We start from the raw sequence: 20,570 nt of genomic DNA on the forward strand, positions 1-20,570 counted from the left end.
GCCAACCTCCTCGATGAATAGGTCCAGTGTCTGATTGACTCTTATAGATTTTTAGTGTCAAACTCTCACAGTAAGCACCCTTTGTTTATATTCAGTCAGCCAGTTTACGTTTCTCCTTGTCCTGTCACTGTCAGCTGCCGCTTCAGACCCGTTTCCTGTTTTGTCTGCTCCACTTTCCCACCAGTGCTGCCACATGCTGCTCCATCCACCGACTCATAAACGTTCCGTGACCCCTTTAACTCCCTCAGTACATATATGTATATATAGTTAACAGTTCACAGGAATGCATTTAGAAGACCTCTTAGCATGACTTTTGAAGGTACTGTCCAATTTGGTGACCTGACATTCCCACACTGACGTCAACAGTGATCATGCAGGTGGCTTAAATCTTCTAGTGGCATTAGAGATGTCAATGCGACTCTCAGGTACTGGGGGAATTAGATTGTTAGAAGCATTGGAGGATTGAACTGTAAGAACCGTCAGAATCTATAAGGTTTCACAGAACGTGTATAAGTTTGTGAAAGCACTAAAAGAGATTTCAGAGAGACAAAAGAGACATAAACTCAGATAAAGATGTTTATTTGTATTCTACATAGAAATTATGTAGTGTACATGTGGAAGGGGACAATTGTTAGAAAAATACTTTGGTACACTTGAATTTTATAGTATAGCAATGGCTGTGGTACTTAATGCAAACTGATCCATTAGATTTTCTTTGTAACTGTGCAACATGTTTCATAACTGCAAGTTATCCAGTTACTCTTAATGTTGTTGGTTAATTTTGAATGAATAGAAGTCGAATCAGTGTTGCACACCGAAGAATAAATCAGTGATGGTGTTCATATGATAACACGGTATAAAAGTGTTACAAAAAGGCATATGTGATTTACAAACAATTCAAATATCCTACATAGAAATATCTGAACATTAGAAACTAGAATCCAGTGGTAGTTCTGCTACAGAAATGAGCACAGTGGAACGAGCTGTCAAGACATAAAAAAAGTCATTTTATGTGATGTTCTCACAGGTTGTATTAATAGTGATGAACCCGAATATTTGATGTCATGTCTCTATTCTATCTTGCCTTAGCAAGAAGACAACTCAATACCATATATCAAAGTTTACAATATGAAAAAGTTAGAAGCTAGATTATTTCCTCCTGAAATGTGCTGCAAATGTACCTGCAAAACAGTAAAAACAAATACTAGAATAAAGATCAAACAACATATAAAGTGCAAAGAGCGGATTCAATAAATGCACTGGGACTGACTATAGTAGTCACACAGGCAGTGTACAAATACTCTAAAAATATCACTTCCTTTTCTCCTACTTCTTCCTTAGCTCTTATTATCTTTTATTTTGTCTTAGTTCTTTTTGAGGATGGGTGTTCTTGAATGCATATCTCACAGTACTTAGTCAAGGCCTTGTGCAGCTTGTAACTCAAAGGACGTCAAGCAAGGTTAGCTCTATACACTGCATGTTACTATTGCTATCTACTAGTATCTGCCACTAGTGGAAGTACATTCAATTTCACTGCGGGATAAACAGACTGATTGAAACTGCCATGACCACACGAGCATGTCTAAATGTTTTCTACCTTTTGGACGGTTAATTACTTGTTTAGTTTACTGAATTTATGAGAAGTCAGAACTTTATCTTACAAAAAAAACGACATTTCCCATCCCTCTGTAATCAACAGAGAGGTAGTAAACAATGAACATCATCTATCTCAAAATACTGCCCAAACTGAGATCAGTGCCAACTACAGCATTAATAATTGTAACATTAACAATATAGATATAGTAAAAAAAAATGCAAGAGAAAAAAAATTACCACAATAAAATATAATTCTCTTTACAGAAATCAAACCAATGTTTTACTAACGTGAATATATTGGACAATGTAAACCTACCATAATTAACGTTAGCAAATATAATAACACAGAAAGCACATCAATCTTGTTCCTCTCACAGAGAGCGCTCACATCATTGTTTCTACAATGGTGTGGGTGGGCTTGATTAAGCCATTGTTCCCATTTGGGTCCAGGGGCTGTGTCAGCTCGCTGCCCTTCAAGTTATACTCTTTCGGGCGAGAGCTCACACCTGACTTCGCCGGGGCTGCCACTGCTTTGATCCTCTGAGGGAATGAAATGAAAGGTTAGATTAATAATCTTTAGAAGTTGGGGCAGTTTAGGACTTTAAATGAAAGTTATCAATTTTAAAAAGGCAAGCACCTTAATTCAACCTGTATATAATCTGCATTTGCGTACATGTTAAATAATTATAATATAATTAACAACATTTATTTTGTTGTTATTAATGGAAATACTTATTTGTGTTAATGCTAGGAGTTAGATGGGAAGATCAATATCGTGACACTCTCCTGCCTGTGTGGTAAATACGAAGCTACAGCCTGCCGCCGATTAGCGTATTGTAGCACAAAGGCTGGAAGCGAGGAGGAAACAGCTATAGCCTGGCTGTCTGGCAGAGGTGGAGCTCATGAAAGTCACTCTGTTATGTGCAGATACCCATTCTGTTTTTTGAGGGTCTTAATAACCAGAGGTTGTGTTTGCATTGAGATACAAAAGGGATATGTTGTCACAGTTTGGAGAGAAAGATGAATAAATATCCCATGCAAAGTTGCCTTATGTGCTATATGTACCAAAGTATTCTTTGAAGGACGTGTCATCTCACCTCAATTAGGGGTCCCTCAGACTGCAAGATCTTGACAACCATCACCATGGGTATGGAGATCATGGAGGCCAGGGCCAAACACCAGCCCAGACCAATGGCCCAGTCAGGGTATTCATACACTTTGTTATAAGTCAAAGGCTTGTACTTTACCAGGGAGAAGACAAAGCAGCCCTGGGAACAAACACATGCTGCTTTTAGCACAACTTCCTGTGGACCTGTGGAAGGTCCAGCTACCAATAGTTGTCACATGTCATCAACAGCACTGTAAAGTGACACTGTGATCTCTCACCATGCAGAGGATGGGAGTGATAAAGGTCCAGCTCCATTTCATCCAAGGGTTTGGTCTGTAGCCAATCATGTCCTCAATTCCGTCATAGAAATTATCAACCCCTATTCAATAAAAAGAGAATAAAGGACATACGTAAATAGACCTGCGATAGATAGCGCAACCTGGTGGGAGGAAACCCTTGATAGCCAATCACAATCTACCCCTCCCCTCCCCGCAGCCCCACCAAAACATCACCCTTCCCCTGCATGCAGTTAAACCTATTTACTACTTATGTGGGAAAAAACACAAGGACACCTTTGTTGAAAACAGAGATCATCACTGTCCCTCACACTGTCCATCACTTTCTTCTTCCTTTTAAACACACACTATACAAATCTGTCACATAAAGTTACTTCCACTTACCATAAACCCAGGCTACAGCAATGCATTCAAAGAATGCAACCCACAAAAGGCACACACCACTGGCTGCATAGTAGTCAAAGAGTTGAAAAACATACATGCCACCCTGGAAAAAGAAAAGACGGAGAAAAAAAAATGCATTAATTATCTGTGTGATGTGTGTAAAAAGAAAGAAGGCATTACAACTGAACAGGCAGAGCTTGTTGAAGGCAGGACACAAGAATCCTGGCAGCCTACCAACAGAGAGTTCAACAGGTGCTGAGAAGTCACTGAAACATGGTTATCTGTTAAATGGAAAACAGCATTGCAAATTGTTCCATTCAGACGCACAGGATGTGATTCGTGAACATGGTGGGAAGCCATATTTGGTTGTCACAATGCAGCAGCTCTTCTACACAGGATGTGCTGCGAAAGTAGTGAGTAGCGAGGCTCAGTGATGAGACACTGAACTTACTTTTGTCACCATGGCGAGTCCCAGGAGATAGCTTATGAAACATATCACAGCTATGAAGATCTCTCGACGATAACCCTTCCTGAGGAGGGCGGGATACAGATCCACAATGGAGGTGATCTGTCCTTCCACTTCAACAAACTGCGGGGACAAAGGCAACTATTATAAGTTTTCGGGGAGGGAAAAAAAAAAAATCAGCGTGTCTATTTGTATGCATGCAGCTCTTGTTGTGCTTCTATAAACCACTGATGAGAGAATGAGAGCTGTCTTTGTTGGGCAGTAATGAGAATTTAAACAAGGCTCCTCTCTGCAACACTGGGTTGTTGCAACCAGGACAGAACAGAGGAAAACAACAGTGAATCACTGTGTCCATCTCCCTGTCTGAGGCTCTCTTGCCCGTCTCCCGTGTCTCCTCATTGCCTCATAAGCCACACAATGTCAAAGCAAAACTCCAAAATTGTTTCTATTCATGAAATTTTTGTGTCTTTATGCACTGAGAGCTCGCTCCATTGTTGCACAACAACCCAACAGTAACCACTTACATGACAGTGGCATGTATGTGTGAGCGATGTTGACAATGTATAGCATTCAGCACTACAAATCTGCTTGAAATTTATGGTCATGAAATGCACCCGCCCACCCACACGCCCACTCACGCATACTGTCACTGGCATCGCTTGCATGTGTATTTACATGAGCTCAAATTTAGAGCATCTCAGCTTGGGGTCAGCTGAGTTGGAGCAGGACTGATTTAGCACAGGAGTAGAATTACACTTAAAGGCAGGAAATGTGACCCGGAGAATCCCTTTGGTGTTCACTGGTGTTGTGTCAACTTAGATTGTCGTAATCAAAGCTCTGCCTCTCAACAAAGTTAGTTAATAGCTTGCTACAATAATGACTACCAAATATTTGGCCAGCGTCCATCCATCCGGCTCTAAAAACTTAATTTGTAGTATGATCAGTCATTAGAAGAGCTACAATCATGGTAGTAAAATGCCTTTATAGGCAGGCTGCTGTACTTGTCTGTCAGTTAACTGATACATTGGAGATCAAGATGTGGATCACAGGAACATGTGTTTTACACATTGGGGCAGACAGAAGCCAATTAACCCATGGGACATTGGAAGTGTCTGTGTGAAATTGATGGGTTCTACACCAAAAAACTATTGTGTGAACCGTTGGATTGTGAAAATACCAACCTGGCTGTCAAGGCCCAGAAGCAAAAGCATGATGAAGAAAAGGACGGCCCAGAGGGTTGGCAGCGGCATCATGGACACAGCTTTGGGGTAGGCAATGAAGGCCAAGCCAGGACCTGGAGGGGGAACAAAGAAAGGATGGGGGGAGAAGGGGCAGGGGACAGAATTAACATCTCTATCTGATTTCAGCTTTGGATGGCATACTGTGAAGGGATCAGAAAAAAATATGTAAAGAATGAGCCAGGAAGGCTGAGAGAATCTGACACTGCTGATAATCTAGAAATATGAGGGCAAAGAAAATGTGATCTAATTTGCTCAGGAATTTAATGATGGGATACATTTATTTGGTTTATGTTTGCTGATAATATTAGTACAATGGCTACAAGGACATAAAATTAATTAATATTTACTAGTGGGCAGAAAACAGCAATTCCACATAGAATACATGTTGTCACTTTTACATTATACATATCACAAAACTGCTAACTGCTTATACTTATTACTGCTAATACTAATTCTGTAAATTAGTATTTGTATTTATATCTAAATCCACTTTTGCTAAGATATTTTTTGTCTGATAAGATATCTTAGCAGGATATAGCGAGATATTACAAGATATCTTAGCATTAAAGTGCATTTGTACTAGTGTAAGGATCCTGTAATAGGATGAGGATTTTAGCAAAGCCATGAAGTAAATCAACAAAATGGAATAAGATAACCAGACACAATGTCAGCAGTCACATAAGCTAGCATCTCAGTTGAACAGCTGAGTAAAGGTCATTTCTCTCTTGAAAAAGAGCTTTAATTGATCAGTTTTGGTTCTGTGTTGTTGTACGGTATGTACACACTAACATGCTATCACAGAATTACAATTGCCGTGTGGTTTCACGTGATCAGATTCAAGTTGCCGCTTTAAAGAAAGAAAGAGTTTAACTCAACAAAGCGAGCATGCTGAAAGAAGATGCATCTCGGTCCACATGGAGAATAAAAGAAGGCAGAAACAGAACTTGCGTTGCAGACCTCACTGAGGAGATCCACAGCTTAAAAGAACTGGTCTTACAGAAATATCGCCTCAGACATACAGAAGAAGACATTGCTAAACAATGTCCCTTGGTCAAAATGATGGAAAAGAAGATACCAAATGACAGAGTGAATGTGGTACATGAAAACACCTGGTGCCATTGAACACCTGTAATTATGATGATGGTCCAACAGATGAGCTCTTTAAAACCACATTCAGTCTTTTGTTCATTGTGTTGTTACGATACAGCATTTAAACAGTGAAATAAGTCCTCAGGAAAGTGGAAATTTTTCACGCTTCTGTTTCTTTGAGGCCTTTAATCAAGGAGTGTGCAATTGCCGATACCTCTACATTTCAGCATCATCGTTTCCAAGATTGCCAGAAGTACTTCATTGACTTTTTCCCCCAAATTTGCTGTTGTTTCAGTGACTTGTGTCCAAGTTTCCAATTGTCTGTTTTTTTTTTTTTTTGCTTTTGTTTTGTGACAGCAGCGCCCACCATCACTGCTGCATCACCTTGGACCCTCGTACCTGACTCTGCCACATCGGCAATGTCCACCCCTTGTTCTTGTGCCATGAAGCCCAGGACGGAAAATATTGCGAAGCCAGACACAAAACTGGTACCGCTGTTGAGGCCTCCCAGCAGCAAACAGTCCCTATGTCACACATATGTCATGGAGGTTGTTAATGAACACAGATGGAACTGAAGTTCCCATTTTCCTTTCACGCAACCGTCTCTGGCACGAGTTGCTGTCACTACTACAGTTCCACTCCCCCCAACAGAAACACAACTCACCTATAGCAGTTGTACTTGTACTTGTTGTAGCTCCCCAGTGATGTCATGGCTCCCAGGCAAATGGCATAGGAGAAGAAAATCTGGGTTCCTGCATCAATCCACACCTGAGTGCATAGAAGTGATTGTTTATTTTCACAATTTCCATATTATCAAAGCTTCTGCACTGCAAACATAACTGTAGAGGTACTAATCGGGGTACAGTGAAATGATGAGATGTCAGTAATTGTATTTGTAATCTTATGAAAAAAATGTGCTCTTTGATTTCTGAACCTTAGTTTAGATAAATGCCACTCTTATTATTTATTTATTAATTATGATGCTAGTTACATTCAGCAGGTGATTAGCCTAGCTTTGTAAGGATTTGTTTTAAGTTTTGGACCTAGAAATGCAAACACATCACAGGGGCTTTAGGTTTAAGTTTATTGTAAAATAAAACCAGTGATGAGTGTGGGAGTAAAGACAGAGTGAAATGATTGTGGTGAAAGAGGACATGGCGCCAGAGATGACAGTTAATCTTGGCTGGAAAAAATCCTGGGCAACACAAAAGAGTTTCTCAAGAGATAATATACAAGTGACCAGATCATTAATGTGATTGTGTTTTGACAAATAATATTTGTAACATGTGTTGTAATGTAATCGCAAAGGAGAGGTTCACAGATCAGTGGTGTAGAAGACGGTGGCATTGAACAGCAGGTAAGTAGAGAAGACACAGCAGAGTTTCTCTGGAAAGACAAACACTTTTCCACAGCACAAGATGAGTTGCACAAAAAGGCCAGACTATCTTCAGAAGAATAAACGCACATCCAATGTATGCAACAACCAGCCCAAATCTAAAGTCACATAGTAATCAGAATCCTCTTCTTCTCTATAGTCCAGAAAATGGTCCAGAATTCAATCATATCAATCTTTAACATATGTCCATAATCTAATAATGTCTATATCCACCTCCCAATCACCAACTGATTCGATCATCTACAGATCCTTATCAAGTCCTTATCATTATTCAAAACTCAAAACAGAGAGCAAACTTAGAGTGAAGTGGCAGAGCCTGAGGCAGACCCAGGATCAGTGTTCTATGGATGGGGGTACGATTGTGACTCAGTTGGTAGGGCAGTTGTCTATGAACCCCAGGGTTGGTGGTTCAGTTCCCTGTTACAGCCTGATTCCTGGCCACCAATCAAAGTGTCCCTGGACAACTCACTGAACCCTAAATCCTTGGCACATCAAGGGGAAGCCTTTCCACAAAGAATTTCTCCAAAGGTATTAATAAAGTATTACGTATTGCTATTTATTATAACCTCTCAGGATAAGACATTGACTACAGACAGGCCCCAGTGGGGATGCTAGGTAGCAGGTCAATGGTGCAAGAGGCACAAAGAGAGGTAGAGGAAGAGAGACAGGTGGTGCACCACCACAAAACCTTTGTTTGTTTGTTTGTTTGTTATGCTAGGCGAGGCTGACTATGTGCAGCAAAGCAAATAACTATTTCCCAAACTATTCCTTTAATACCAAGTGACAGACAGAAAAATATTCAGGGTAGGAAAAGAGGACAAGAAGAGTTGTCAACTCTACCTCTGGATCCTGAAGGCGGGTCAGATCAGGGTAAAGATAAAATTTGATCCCTTCAGCTGCACCGGGCAGGGTCACTCCACGCACCAACAGCACAATCAGCATCACAAATGGGAAAGTTGCTGTTATGTACACTACCTGGAAAGGACAAAGGAATTATTAGCCAAAATACAGTTTCTGACTTGACTAATCAACCTTGAGCTACAGAAACAACACTCTTTAATTCACATTAGTCTGGAGTACAAAGGAAACATTGTTCTGTGTTAGTTAACCCCTCTGCAAACAGAAGTCATTATGAGAGTTTAAGGTGTTTAAGTGTAATAGAGCATGAAGCCCTTTGTACCCTGCATGAAGGCTTCTTATGTTCTAAACTGCAGTGTGGTTAAATATTAGGTTGATGATTTTAAGTCACAATGGTCATAACAATTAATTAAAAATGCATCAAATATGGACATAATCTCACTAATAGTTATTAATAGGGTTAATTATTTTCCTCACAGACTTCCTCCTCTTGGCTCTGGCCAAGTTTATCTCACACTTACACAAACAGAGAGATGGCTAAGGAGCACCACTCAACTGTTTACAGCCGACAGTAAGTCTGGCCAAAAAGCAACTTCCAGGATAGCACAGAGTCTTGTGTCTCTAAATCTACTAAATGAACCTTGCTTCCAAGCAAGTGGGTTTTCTCTGAGCAACCATGTGTGTCACTAACTTGCAGAGGTAGAAAGTAAAGGCCAAACAGCACCCAGGCAACAAAACAAGTACAGGTTATGTCTACATCTCTGCACTCACTTTCCCAGTGGACTTGACTCCCTTCCAGATGCAGAAGAAGCAGATAACCCACACTGCCAGGAGACACAGAGCCAGATCCCACTTTAAAGGCCCTATTTCCTCAATCCCAGAGGAGATACTCAGGACGTTGCGTCTGCAGATGACACAGAACGGGTTAATGACAGTTTGTGGGTGAGAGGTTATCTATCGCATTTTGAGACACACCCAAGGAGACAGGTAATGTACAAACTCTAGACTACACCATGACTATTAAAGGCTCATTTAAAGTCAATAATAGTGGAGGTCAAACAGGCACATGACTTGGCTTCTCTGTGTGTCTTTGAAGCTGGAAGCTTGAAGCTGGAGCCTTTAAGATTGTGATGCTGCATTAAAGTGATGAATTGTCAAGTCTACACGTGTATCAAAGCAAATGAGCATAAAAACATTAGGATTTCCATTTGGTGTTTCAGTTTAGACAACTTAAGTCAAACTTGATCTGCATTTGACATGTGAAAGGTGCAGTACAAATAACGATTATAATAAACTGGCAGAAAAATAAAAGGACTACAAGTAAACTGCCTTCTGAAGGAATCGTGCCTGTTCAAACACATCTACGCAAGCAAGATAAAGTTGTGGTGTTACTATAGTGTATTCTCAAGAATGTGAGTCAGTGACTCATGCCGTCAGATATCACTTACTCCCAAAATTCGGTGACAGGGGAGGTAAAGTTGGTAACATTGGCTGCCAGCCAAAGGGTCTTATTCTTGCGAACTGTGTCCTCCACACAGTGCTCTGTGTTCCAGGGTTGATTGCATTTAGCCCAGGGAAGCTCTGGCTGAAAGCACTGAAACAGGTAATAGAGCCCCCAGGCCAAGATCACAATGTAGTAGATGTTTAGTAGAGATACGATCACAATAGAGGCGTAGCCGATACCTGGAGACAAGGAAAAGAGAGGACAGATTTTAACATCAGCTCTAGATATCACAGAGGAGAGCATTATGGTCACAAAGACACATTCTAACAATACACTTTTGATGGTGCAAAGGTTTTCTTTAAAGCTGGAAGAGCTGTAGTAGCAGTTGTTTTACCACTTGGGGCAGCAAAACCTATCTGTGCAGATAACACTGACATACAGTATAATTACCTTTGAGATTGATATGGTAACTGTAACAAACTGTTGCCTACATACACAGTAGTAATGATTGAACATTAGTATCTAGATGGAGTAGTGTATGTGGTCAATATAAATAAATTCAACATTCACTCTTTTAGCTCTGTTTTTGGACGTCACTCCACCCTTTAACAAAACCTCCCCATCTTCACACTGCTATCCGCCGTTATAATAGTCTTGTGTTTTCATGCTATTCTTAGATGACTTTGCCACGAACCTGCACACAGAAATTCCCAGTACTCTTCCACTGCTCTGGAATATTTTTAAACTCACCATCTCTTTAGCCCCCACCTCCTCATTCCCACATATCAAATGCAAACTGATAACTAAGTGCTGTGTGTGTGTGTGTGTGTGTGTAGCCATTTGTGACTGGCCAGTTTTTGTGGGCCCTGCCAGACACTTCACCAGATGGACAGACGACATCCTCAGCTCTCCTTGAATAGCGGAGACCACCAGCAGCTGACAGGGATCTGCAGTTTCGGCACTTTTCATTTGACATCCCACGCGTGAACATGAGTAACGGTGTCAAGGCAGCTGCTGATTGCGTGGGCCCTCAGTTGTTGTCACCAGCTGTCATGAGCGACCCTGGGGTGTCTTAGAGAATCCATAGTTCATGATGGCAAACAAGAGGCCAATGGGAAAACTACAGCACCGTCCCAGAGGATATTTAGTATTTATTTATTAATTTATTTTAATTTATCTTCTTAATTAAAACAACGTACTTGGATCCACATTGCCGCTCTGTACCAACAACGATGATCGTGCTTTTTTCATGCAGAACAACCCATTGCTGGGCAACTTGATTTATTTCTTAGTTCTTTTTGCTGATCCGTTTCCATAGCAAACAAGAACACATGAATCCACACCAGATATGTAATCCAAGGATGACTTTTTGTCTTGGAGGTGTCTTCAAGCACACAGCAATTGCATGCCTTTCTTTATGCCTTTGTAATCGTGTGTGCATGAATGTATATGTGTACCTGAAACTTAACCTGCAGGTTTGCTAAAAATCATTCATCCCGATCCGTCATGTTCAATGTGCTTCACTTTGCTGTGGAATGTTTACGCAACACAAAGCATCCTAATGAAGTGAGACTGGCCCAATAAGCTCAGGGAGTGGTTTTCCAAAGCCCATCATAATGTCTGGCTGATGTGCACTGGCCCGAAACAGGAAGCAAATCAGGGCAGAATTCTTGTTCAGACAAATTAGGCTTTTACTGAGCATTAAATATTAAGTGATCTTGTCAGGGAGGATTTGTGCTACGATGCAGACTGTCGGGTTTTCTGTCTGCTTGTGTGAATATATTCGGTGTTTATGCATTTGGACTGACCAGTAAAGATGGGACAGAGCTTGGCCCAGCAGGTGATTCCTCCCTCAGATGTGTACTGGCCCAGTGCAACTTCCAGGAAGAACACAGGCAGTCCACCCCCAAACAGAAAAATGAAGTAAGGGATGAGAAATGCACCTAGCAGAAGAACACAGAAGTCAAGTCAGAGTTATATTCTTGTTAGAATCACCATGTTTTGGCTTTAGTGTCTGTATCGTCTGCCTACCTCCACCATTTTTATAACAAAGGTAAGGAAACCGCCAGACATTTCCTAATCCGACGAAGCCTCCTGCCACAGACAGGACAAAGTCGAGCTTACTGGCCCATTTCTCTCTTTGAGGGGCTTTGCCTTCGGCTTCATCCTCGGGCCGCGTGCCTGGACTCTTCCCCGGTGAAGGTTTCAGGGTGTCCTTGTGAAAGTCCTTCAGGCATTGGAGCTTCTCTTTTTGTGCCATGCTGTAAAAGGCATAAAGGAAAAGGACACATGAGATGGAGACAGAGACAAAAAGAGACACAGGTGAGAGGGATAAGACATAAGTACAGACACGCATTAAGGGGATAATACTGTCTCCTGATTGCATTACAGCGTGCTGTGTGATTACATGATATACAGTACAGTCCTAATCTTGTTAATCTGAAAGAGACTGGAGAAATGTTTGGGGAGCTGAAATGAAACATGTGAAAACTAGAGCAATAAAACAGGACAACTACTATGTTTCTTTATCTCCCTCTGTCTTCCAGTTATTCAAAAAACATCTATATGTATCGTATATGTGTGCAGTAAGTAAAACAGCAGTCAAACCCAAAATCACCTGATGACAGCATGTTCACATGTTTTTATAGCTCTCTGATTTTCCAACTTTACTCTCAGGTGATTTTTTTTTACTGCACAGAGGGGGGCACATTGTCACTGAGGGAAAGGGAAGAGAGGGTTTCGAAACAATACACGCCTTTATGACCTCGCCTGAACCTGACGGGTTTTTTTTTTTTTTTTTTTTTAACTTTCTGTCATGCCATCATGTTCACAACAAATCCCCCTGCATTTTCAAAGCCCTGGCTGCTTGCTGAAAGATCCTTGAGCGTACAGTATGTGTTTGTTTATGGGACAGGATGTGTTTTTACTGACCAAAGTGTCCCGTTTCCCCGTATGAGTCAAAGAAGAGATAAGAAACTCTCATAGCACAGGAATACCTGTGTGAGACATGTCAGGACTAAATGGGAATTAAGCTCCCAGCCTGCATATAATGATAAACGAAGGCATGTGACTGTGAGGAGCTACAATTAATGATACATTATAAGATTGTGACACTCATGTAAAAGGTTTCCTCTTTTATTGTGAGGAGAAGTTGGCAGAGCAACTTCAAATACTTCCCCTTAACTCTTTCCTGCCTCACATTGAATATCAACTCACCAACGTATTATACAGCATTGTCTCCTTGTTGAGACCAAGTGGGAACTATGACAGTTCAATGTAAATAATGAAAAATCCAAATATATAATTACTATTATTATATTATAATAACAATCATCACAGTAATGGTTATTAAGTGATAGTTCTTAGGAATGGGCATTTCTGTTAACAACAGCCTCCCTGAACACAGTCACATTCCTGCCAGGAACTGCATCTCCTCATTTAACCAACACACGAACAACATCACTCTGTGTGCACATTGTCCCATCAGTTCCAAGTTTTCCCTCTTCCTGTTATGCTTGACAAGTCAACTTGAACTGCTTTGAATTCTCAAACATCCTTACATAACTGGATCAGTTCTTGTCCGCTCTGTTTCTCATCCTGTTTCTCACTTTCTCTCTGCCTGTCTGACAGGTAAGATTTAAAGCTTCAAACTGTCCTTGGGAATGAACCCAGACACACTTCAGCAAAAATGATTTAAATTACAAAATAAACATTTTCTACTTCCAAAAAGACAGCACTGAACCCTTCATTCTTTATTTAACCTTTTTAACACACAAAGAAAATTCTTACAATATCAAATGGAGCACTAGACAGATTTTGTGTTGTCCATTTTAAGCCTATTCGTGCAGAAAAAAAAAAAAGACTAAACACATGCAAATCCTGAAAAATCAAGTCTCCTTTACAACAAAGCAATTCAGAAAACTTACATTTCCTTCATGGCTGCGACTATGTATAGAGTTCCTCTCTCTCAGCTGTTACCATTCCTCTGTACTGAATGCCTTTATGCCGACACAGATCACAGAAGTGGAGTTGACAGCAGGGCCCGCCCCTTGGCTAAAGACAATTAAATCCAAAGTGGAGATTGGACATAGCCCGGTTGTGACAGACAGCTCAGGTACCAGCGTGAGAGACTGTAAATTTCCACTCGAAAATATTCCCTGCCCACAAATATACCCACAGCCATGTTGCAGGGATGAGAGTGTGTCACCCATGCTTACACACACGTTTTATTCATGTTGGAGAGACTGAGGGCAAGTCAGAGGAAAGTCATGCTGTTGAATTATGAGCTGGTACAAATGAATGAACTGAAGGCAGTGTTGACAGTTCTTCTGGCGTTTGGGGCATTTTGAATGACGGACGGTCGTCCTCTCTTTCATGTGGACATGTGGTTTGTTATGTAGGAAAAGTAAACCAGCTCTGTATGAGTTTGTAACAGTGCCTAATAAGGTAATGTATCTCCTCTGGTTGTTCATGGTGTGTTTAGATATCATTCACTACTCTCTGAGAGCCTACAATGGCTAGACAGAGGCTGGCAGGCGTGAGTGAATGAAAAAACCAAAAATTCCTCTGCAGGACTCAAACAATGAATTCGGGGATAAGGATCAGCTGAGGATAAGCAGCACATGCCCACACACACAGCTTTGACACTTCTTAGTTTTTTTTTTTTTTTTTTACAATGCCACAGTCCATCATATTTGGCTATTTTCCTCAGTGTCATGCTCTGTGTTCTACTTTGGTTATGTAACCTGCAACAGATGCTGTCTAATCTTTGGTGTCAGAGGTAAGAAAAGTGTTTTTCACATGATTCAGTAGATAAAATCAAACAGCGTTACCTGTAATGGCATGAAAACCAGTTTTCTTTATAATTCATACAACACAGAAAGAGCGTGAGAGGGGTTTGGTTATTTCTGACGGAAGGTTAAATCATATTAGAATGAATCTACAGGAAGAACACGCTCATACTGTTACAGATTCTAGCTACAGTAGCATTACCTTTGTTTTTCCTGAGGCTATTGTAAGTTTTTTTTAATTTTGTCTTTGCCTTGCCTTTATTTAGGGTTTGAATTACTTTTATGGTACTGTGTTGGTCTAATGTGTTTTCAGCTATCACATAATAGCACACAGGTGTATCGCATTTCACACTAAAGTGTTGAGGCATTAACTGGGAATGTCACATTTTAACAGCATAAGTAACTTAATGTAAATGATTTAGTTTATAATAAATTATTTATTATTTAGATTCCTAAAATGTCCTAGAGTCCCAGTTTGGAGTTTTTTTTTTTTTTTTACACTAACACCTAAAAAAGGTCCAGTGACCCCTCACGCGTCGCCTTATGGAAAGGCGGCTTGGGGTTATGGAAGGACACACGTCAGTCAATCATACACTGCAGGGCGGACACAGAGGAAGTAGGTTAAGTATGTACTATAATCTTATGTTAGAACTCTTCATCAGATCTATTCTCATCTGAAGGCTGCGTGACATTAATTCTGTCATTCATTCTGTGCAAAACATGTGAATATGAAGAATGCAGGTGTATCCAAAGCCTGCACGATACAGTACCCACAAAAAGAAATCCTCACTGTGGAGCCCAGATGCACCTGAACGCATCACAGCAGTCTTAAAACACTGATCAAACAGAAACGAGGAACAGGCTCTTATCAGCAATAAACACAGGAAACTGGGTTCAAAGGGCAAATCTGTTTTTTGTAGCTAACCAAAACATTATTTACTGAAGTTATTTTTAAGCCGTGTTGAACCACAGATCTTGTTTTATTTTCTTTTTCAGCAGAAGCATCATGTGGAACAAAAAGAGCGAATGGGATCTGTGTATAGAAGAATACATGTTTAGAGAATAAAACCAAATGCAAGATACAGTAACCACTGGCGTAATACAGTACAATACAAAACTAATATTACAATTCTGTCACTTATTTTCTGTCGCCCCGTTTGTTACACCACCACCTCACACACGAACACACACGCACAACCAGAGAGTCCACCTCTCTCCCCACCCACAGTGTAATTCAAAGCCTGCCTGGTCAGTTTGAGTGGAAAATCACCAGCTTCTCCGTGCTACAACTTAAAGTGACAGCCTCCCTCTGTTGGCCCTTCACCTGCTTCTCCACAGCCACACTGATAATAACTGGCCAAATGAATGACCTCTCACATATTGTTGTGTTTACTATATATTTGTCAACTAGCCAAAGCACACAGAAGAGTGAACATTTCTAACAGGCATTGTAGTTTATGTCAATGTCCAGTATGCTTGGTGAAACTAAAAAAATGTGTAGCAGATTATCATTAATGAAGTGTTTTACAATCCAGTAGATGTGTAATTATTGCTGCTTTCCCCAACTTGGCAACACAGAAGTTAATTATTATTAATTCTACAACATACCAATATTTGAATCCTCACTATATAAAAATAGCTGCATTATTCTAAAGTTATTCTCCGCAAATAACTTTGGTTCCATCTTCTTTTAAGGCAGACATTAAGAGGCTCTGCAAAACCAATGACAGTCCCACCAGCCCCTTCTACATGATACAACTTAAATATCTTTTATCAAAATAGTGGCTCACTGTGGCCTGCTATTGTCCTTTAACTGTTCTTGCCTTGAAGGAGGAAGTGAGGGTATTTTCACTAATACTGAGAATGACCAAATCACGAAAACTGTTTTTGATGTTGAACCAAAATGAGGCAAGTCATGGGGTTGTGCAATGTTTTTGAACAAAACAGGATATTGTGTTCCTGATTTTTATGTGTGTTTTAAACTGCATGTTTTCTATAGCCTCAGTATGCAGCTCATGTTAGTTTGAAGCGACCGAGTCCCCTCAAGTTTCAGAGAACAAAAATGTAGTCAGCACAACAACAGCTTTCTGATGCCTGCGGCTGAAACGGTCAGGAAACAGGAAAGTGGCTGAAAGTTTGGACGCTCACCATTTGTAGCTGCAACAACAAACAACCTTGAATCTAAAGTAGCTGAACACACAAGAAACAAGAAAAGGTTTTCTGTTACTGGTGTCAAGTTACGGCACGAATATGGAGAGAAGGCCCTAACCATTATGATATAGTTATGTTAATAAAACAATCAAACAATGTTAATTTTTATTACTCTGATGAGGCAATAATCATGTTAAGAGACTATGTGACTTTACAGAATTTAAAAGTTTGAACATTTGTTCTAACGATGCATTATTATCCACCTATTTTCTTAACAACTTGTTCATTCAAGGGTCACAGGAGTTCTGAAGCCTATCCCAGTTATCATAGGGTAGGGTACACGCGATGTACATCACACAGAAAGCCGGAGTACCCGCAGAGAGAACGCACGGGGAGAACAAGCAAACTCCATACAGAAAGGCTGCCTGCCGACCCGTGTTCAGTTTGGCAGATAGGTATTTCCCAACTGAAACATACAAAAGAAAAGATATATAAATCAACCATAACAAAATTGACTGAACATTTAAATATCAAATGACAATGAAAGTGTGCCATGGTGTACTAATACTGAGGGCTAAACCCCCCTAAGGATGAAATCCTAGAACCGCCCCTGTTACCTGGATAGATTTAGCCTGCCTTTTGGTAGAGGTCTGTCTAAGGGCAGACCAATCACGTGGTACCAAAGTAATCCTGTCTCACATGCAGACGCTGCTTGTCTCTGTCTCTCTCTCTCTCTCTCTCTCTCCAGAGCTGACTGTGTTTTCTATTGGCAACCTTGCAACTCACCTTGGTTGAAGATTTAAAGTGTACCGTACACAAACATACAAACAAGACAGGCACATGGTGGAGGATATGCTTAGAGATTTATCCCATGAATAAAGTCACAGATCAAGTGACCTGTTCTGCAGCTAGTGGTGCATTGTACCAGTGATTTGGTTAGGCAAAGGCCAGGTATGTTTACTCAGCCTTCTCAGAGAACACACCTTCTTCGACAAAGCTGACTAATAAGACCACTGCACACATGCTTGCCTGCGTCCTGGCTGCTAATACTTCAAGGGAGAGCATAAGGCTTAATCCCATATTACAGTGGCTATGTTAAGTTGAAATATCTGACTGTCACACATTTCCAGGAGGAGTTGCCATAAAGAGCAGAGAGACAAACAGAATTCCTGGCTGATTATCTTGAGCGTTAATCTGGGTTAATGGAATTTCATAAGCATTTACAGCCTGGTGTTTGACTGACATGACAGGGGAAAGTGAAGGGCTGCTGAACTCCTTTCAGTTCAAGACAATCCTATAACGAGATCTGGCTTGGCTGGAACCTGTCGTTCTCTGTCGTACATATGTCTTCTTTACGGTGCCATTTCTTACATAATGGCTGGCTGGGACTGGGCGACACAGGCCTAAGTCTGTTTACATGAAATGTAAACAGTGGCTTTCTATGCCACCAAACTAGAGGTGAAATTAGAATATACAGGCAAACATGATGCACCAGGTTTTTCTCAGATCAGTCTCTAGGCGGGTATGACCTTACCTCTCTCTCTCTCTATCTCTCTCAGGTGGTAAATAAAAGCTAATTAGGATGTTGTCAGTGATTGCAGCAGTGACTCAGTGAAGGACATGTCAATACAAGGTCGCAAATGTGCAGCTCTGTCAATCACAGGACGTGACACAATGTGGCTAATACCTCTAGGACAGATATCAGTTCATGTCAGTAACTGTACAGCAGCAACATACAACATCCAGTGAGCACTAGAGGGTTTTTTTTCTATTAATTCTCATCTATTTTTCTTCTTTTATTTGTTTACAACTGTATTCTGTGTCCTTTTTAATTAATTATTTGTGTGATTTGTGTGTTTCGTCTTCTTCTGGTATGAATGGCACTACCCTGCATGTTTTGTGAAACTTTATGATGACACAGCAAAACCAAAATCAACCAAAACCACAAACAAATATGCTGAAAAGGTTGAAATGAAAAATGACACACTGTGACCAGAACCACACCATATTAACATAACAATCCTTGACATGTTGTTATTGTGAACCTCCAAACAATGGTCGTTGCTGCCAGCATTTATTACAACAACATGCAGGCAGACTTTATTGACAGGAGGGTGAAAAAATGAGCAATATAAACAGACAAAAAAAAAAAGTATTTGTCTGGTAAATTTCTGCTTTTTGAGATTCAAACAGATGTCACTGTGAAGTCTCTGTGAGTTACATGTTAGCGTGAGTAAAGAGCTGTTTACTACCCTCTTCAAGATTTTTGTTTCACCAAAAACACATGAAAGGTGCAAATGGTGAGTCTAATAATGTTAAGACTATGGTGTGTGTCATTATCAAAGCAATGTAAAACAGCTGTCCATAGGTCACATTAAATTAGATTACTTAGTGCAGGCTGGTGAGAAGATTCATGCCACCACAGTCAGAATAAAATCATTCGTGCCAGCTGAGAAGGACAACTAGCATTAAAACTAAAGACACTGATGTCGCAACTTTTATTATGAGTCATTAAAGGGCTCTATTACCGAAAATGTCATTACACAGGACAAAAGGGCAACCTGGTTAATTGCTTGACATGCTGCAACCGGGGGTTATTGCTGCTTTATTTTATCAAGAAACATACTGACCATGACTTCCATGTGTGAGTCAAAAAAGTTGTGCAATTAGGAGACAAGTAGGACATCTTATTTCAGCATTGCATGATAACTTGGCACCAAATACATGTAATTGCTTTTTTGCAGATACAGTATTTGGTCATATAAAGATATACTGCTGATATAAAGAGTGGCCACTAAAGTGGTGGACTGTCCTACATTGCCAAGCCGAGAGCAATGTCAGTCTTCAGCTAAATCCAGGCTCACAGTTTTCAGTCTCCCTCTGATCTGCTCTGACCTGGGGCCAGTGTAAAGGTGCTGAATGGGAACGAACAGACATTAAGCTTTTATCAGACAGCAGCTCGTTTGCTTTGCAAACAGTGTCTCCATGGAAACTGAAGAAAATGATGAGAAATGTAAGTGCTTCCTGTACGGTGCTTAAATATCCATTTGTTTGGTCTGAAACAGATTCACTGGACTGTCCCACCAAAGGCCAAAACTGCACACATGTTTACTCTTTGCTTTTCACATGTAAGCGTTTAAGGCACTGGGCTGGATGTCAAGGGTTTTGCTGTCTAATGGATAACGTTGGTGTCTTCTTACAGCTGATCTGCTCTCTTTTGGGATTTGGGCTTATACACTGTTCAGAGCTCAGGTGAGGTGACATACAGCTTTGTCTTCACCTCCAAAACTCTTTGAAATCAGAATGATGGCGATCACAGGGACTCCAGTTATAAACTACAGAGCAGGGACAGTGATGTGCACGTTTAAATCACTGCTAACAGTGCCTCAGTATTTCATTCACTTTAAACACCTTTGTCAACTTGTGATGAATGATGATTTGTCAAACTGCCTCAGTCAGGAAATGTTCCCATGACTTCAGAGACATGGGTAAAAGATAAATTTGTTTCCTGCAATAGAAGATGAAACGTGTTTCCTCCAAGAGACAGTTTGTGAGAAAAGTCTATCAGTGCGAAACAACCACTGAGAAATGGCGCCATCTATCAGTGATCTGAAAACGTAAATTCAAGGAACGTGTTCTGAGTTTGTTTGTTTGTTTGTTTGTTTTTGTTTTTTCATTAAAACAATAAACAAACAGAGGTCAGATTTGTTGTTTTTATTTTTATTCCAACAATTTCCTAATATAAATAGGA

At 40.5% G+C, this 20,570-nt stretch overlaps 1 protein-coding gene and 1 long non-coding RNA gene across 2 annotated transcripts; one reads left to right on the forward strand and one right to left on the reverse strand.

Moving 5' to 3' along the window:
- Window positions 1–563: 563 nt before the first annotated feature.
- On the reverse strand, window positions 564–13,911 carry LOC113166756 (sodium- and chloride-dependent taurine transporter-like). Its single transcript, XM_026366898.1, has 14 exons — window positions 13,805–13,911; window positions 11,910–12,139; window positions 11,687–11,821; window positions 9,883–10,117; window positions 9,206–9,338; window positions 8,417–8,551; window positions 6,845–6,948; window positions 6,580–6,704; window positions 5,032–5,144; window positions 3,836–3,973; window positions 3,385–3,487; window positions 2,983–3,083; window positions 2,694–2,864; window positions 564–2,136 (listed from the first exon to the last, which is right to left on the reverse strand). The coding sequence occupies exons 1-14, from the start codon at window positions 13,813–13,815 to the stop codon at window positions 1,981–1,983; spliced, it is 1,890 nt and encodes a 629-aa protein (XP_026222683.1). The 5' UTR covers window positions 13,816–13,911; the 3' UTR covers window positions 564–1,980.
- Window positions 13,912–14,596: 685 nt separating this feature from the next.
- Window positions 14,597–16,080, forward strand: LOC113167787. Its single transcript, XR_003299305.1, has 3 exons — window positions 14,597–14,658; window positions 15,185–15,284; window positions 15,665–16,080. It is a non-coding gene; the product is annotated as an uncharacterized LOC113167787 (long non-coding RNA).
- The last annotated feature ends 4,490 nt before the right edge of the window (window positions 16,081–20,570 follow it).

Source organism: Anabas testudineus, chromosome 7 (genome assembly GCF_900324465.2).
Source record: "Anabas testudineus chromosome 7, fAnaTes1.2, whole genome shotgun sequence".
NCBI lineage: Eukaryota > Metazoa > Chordata > Actinopteri > Anabantiformes > Anabantidae > Anabas > Anabas testudineus.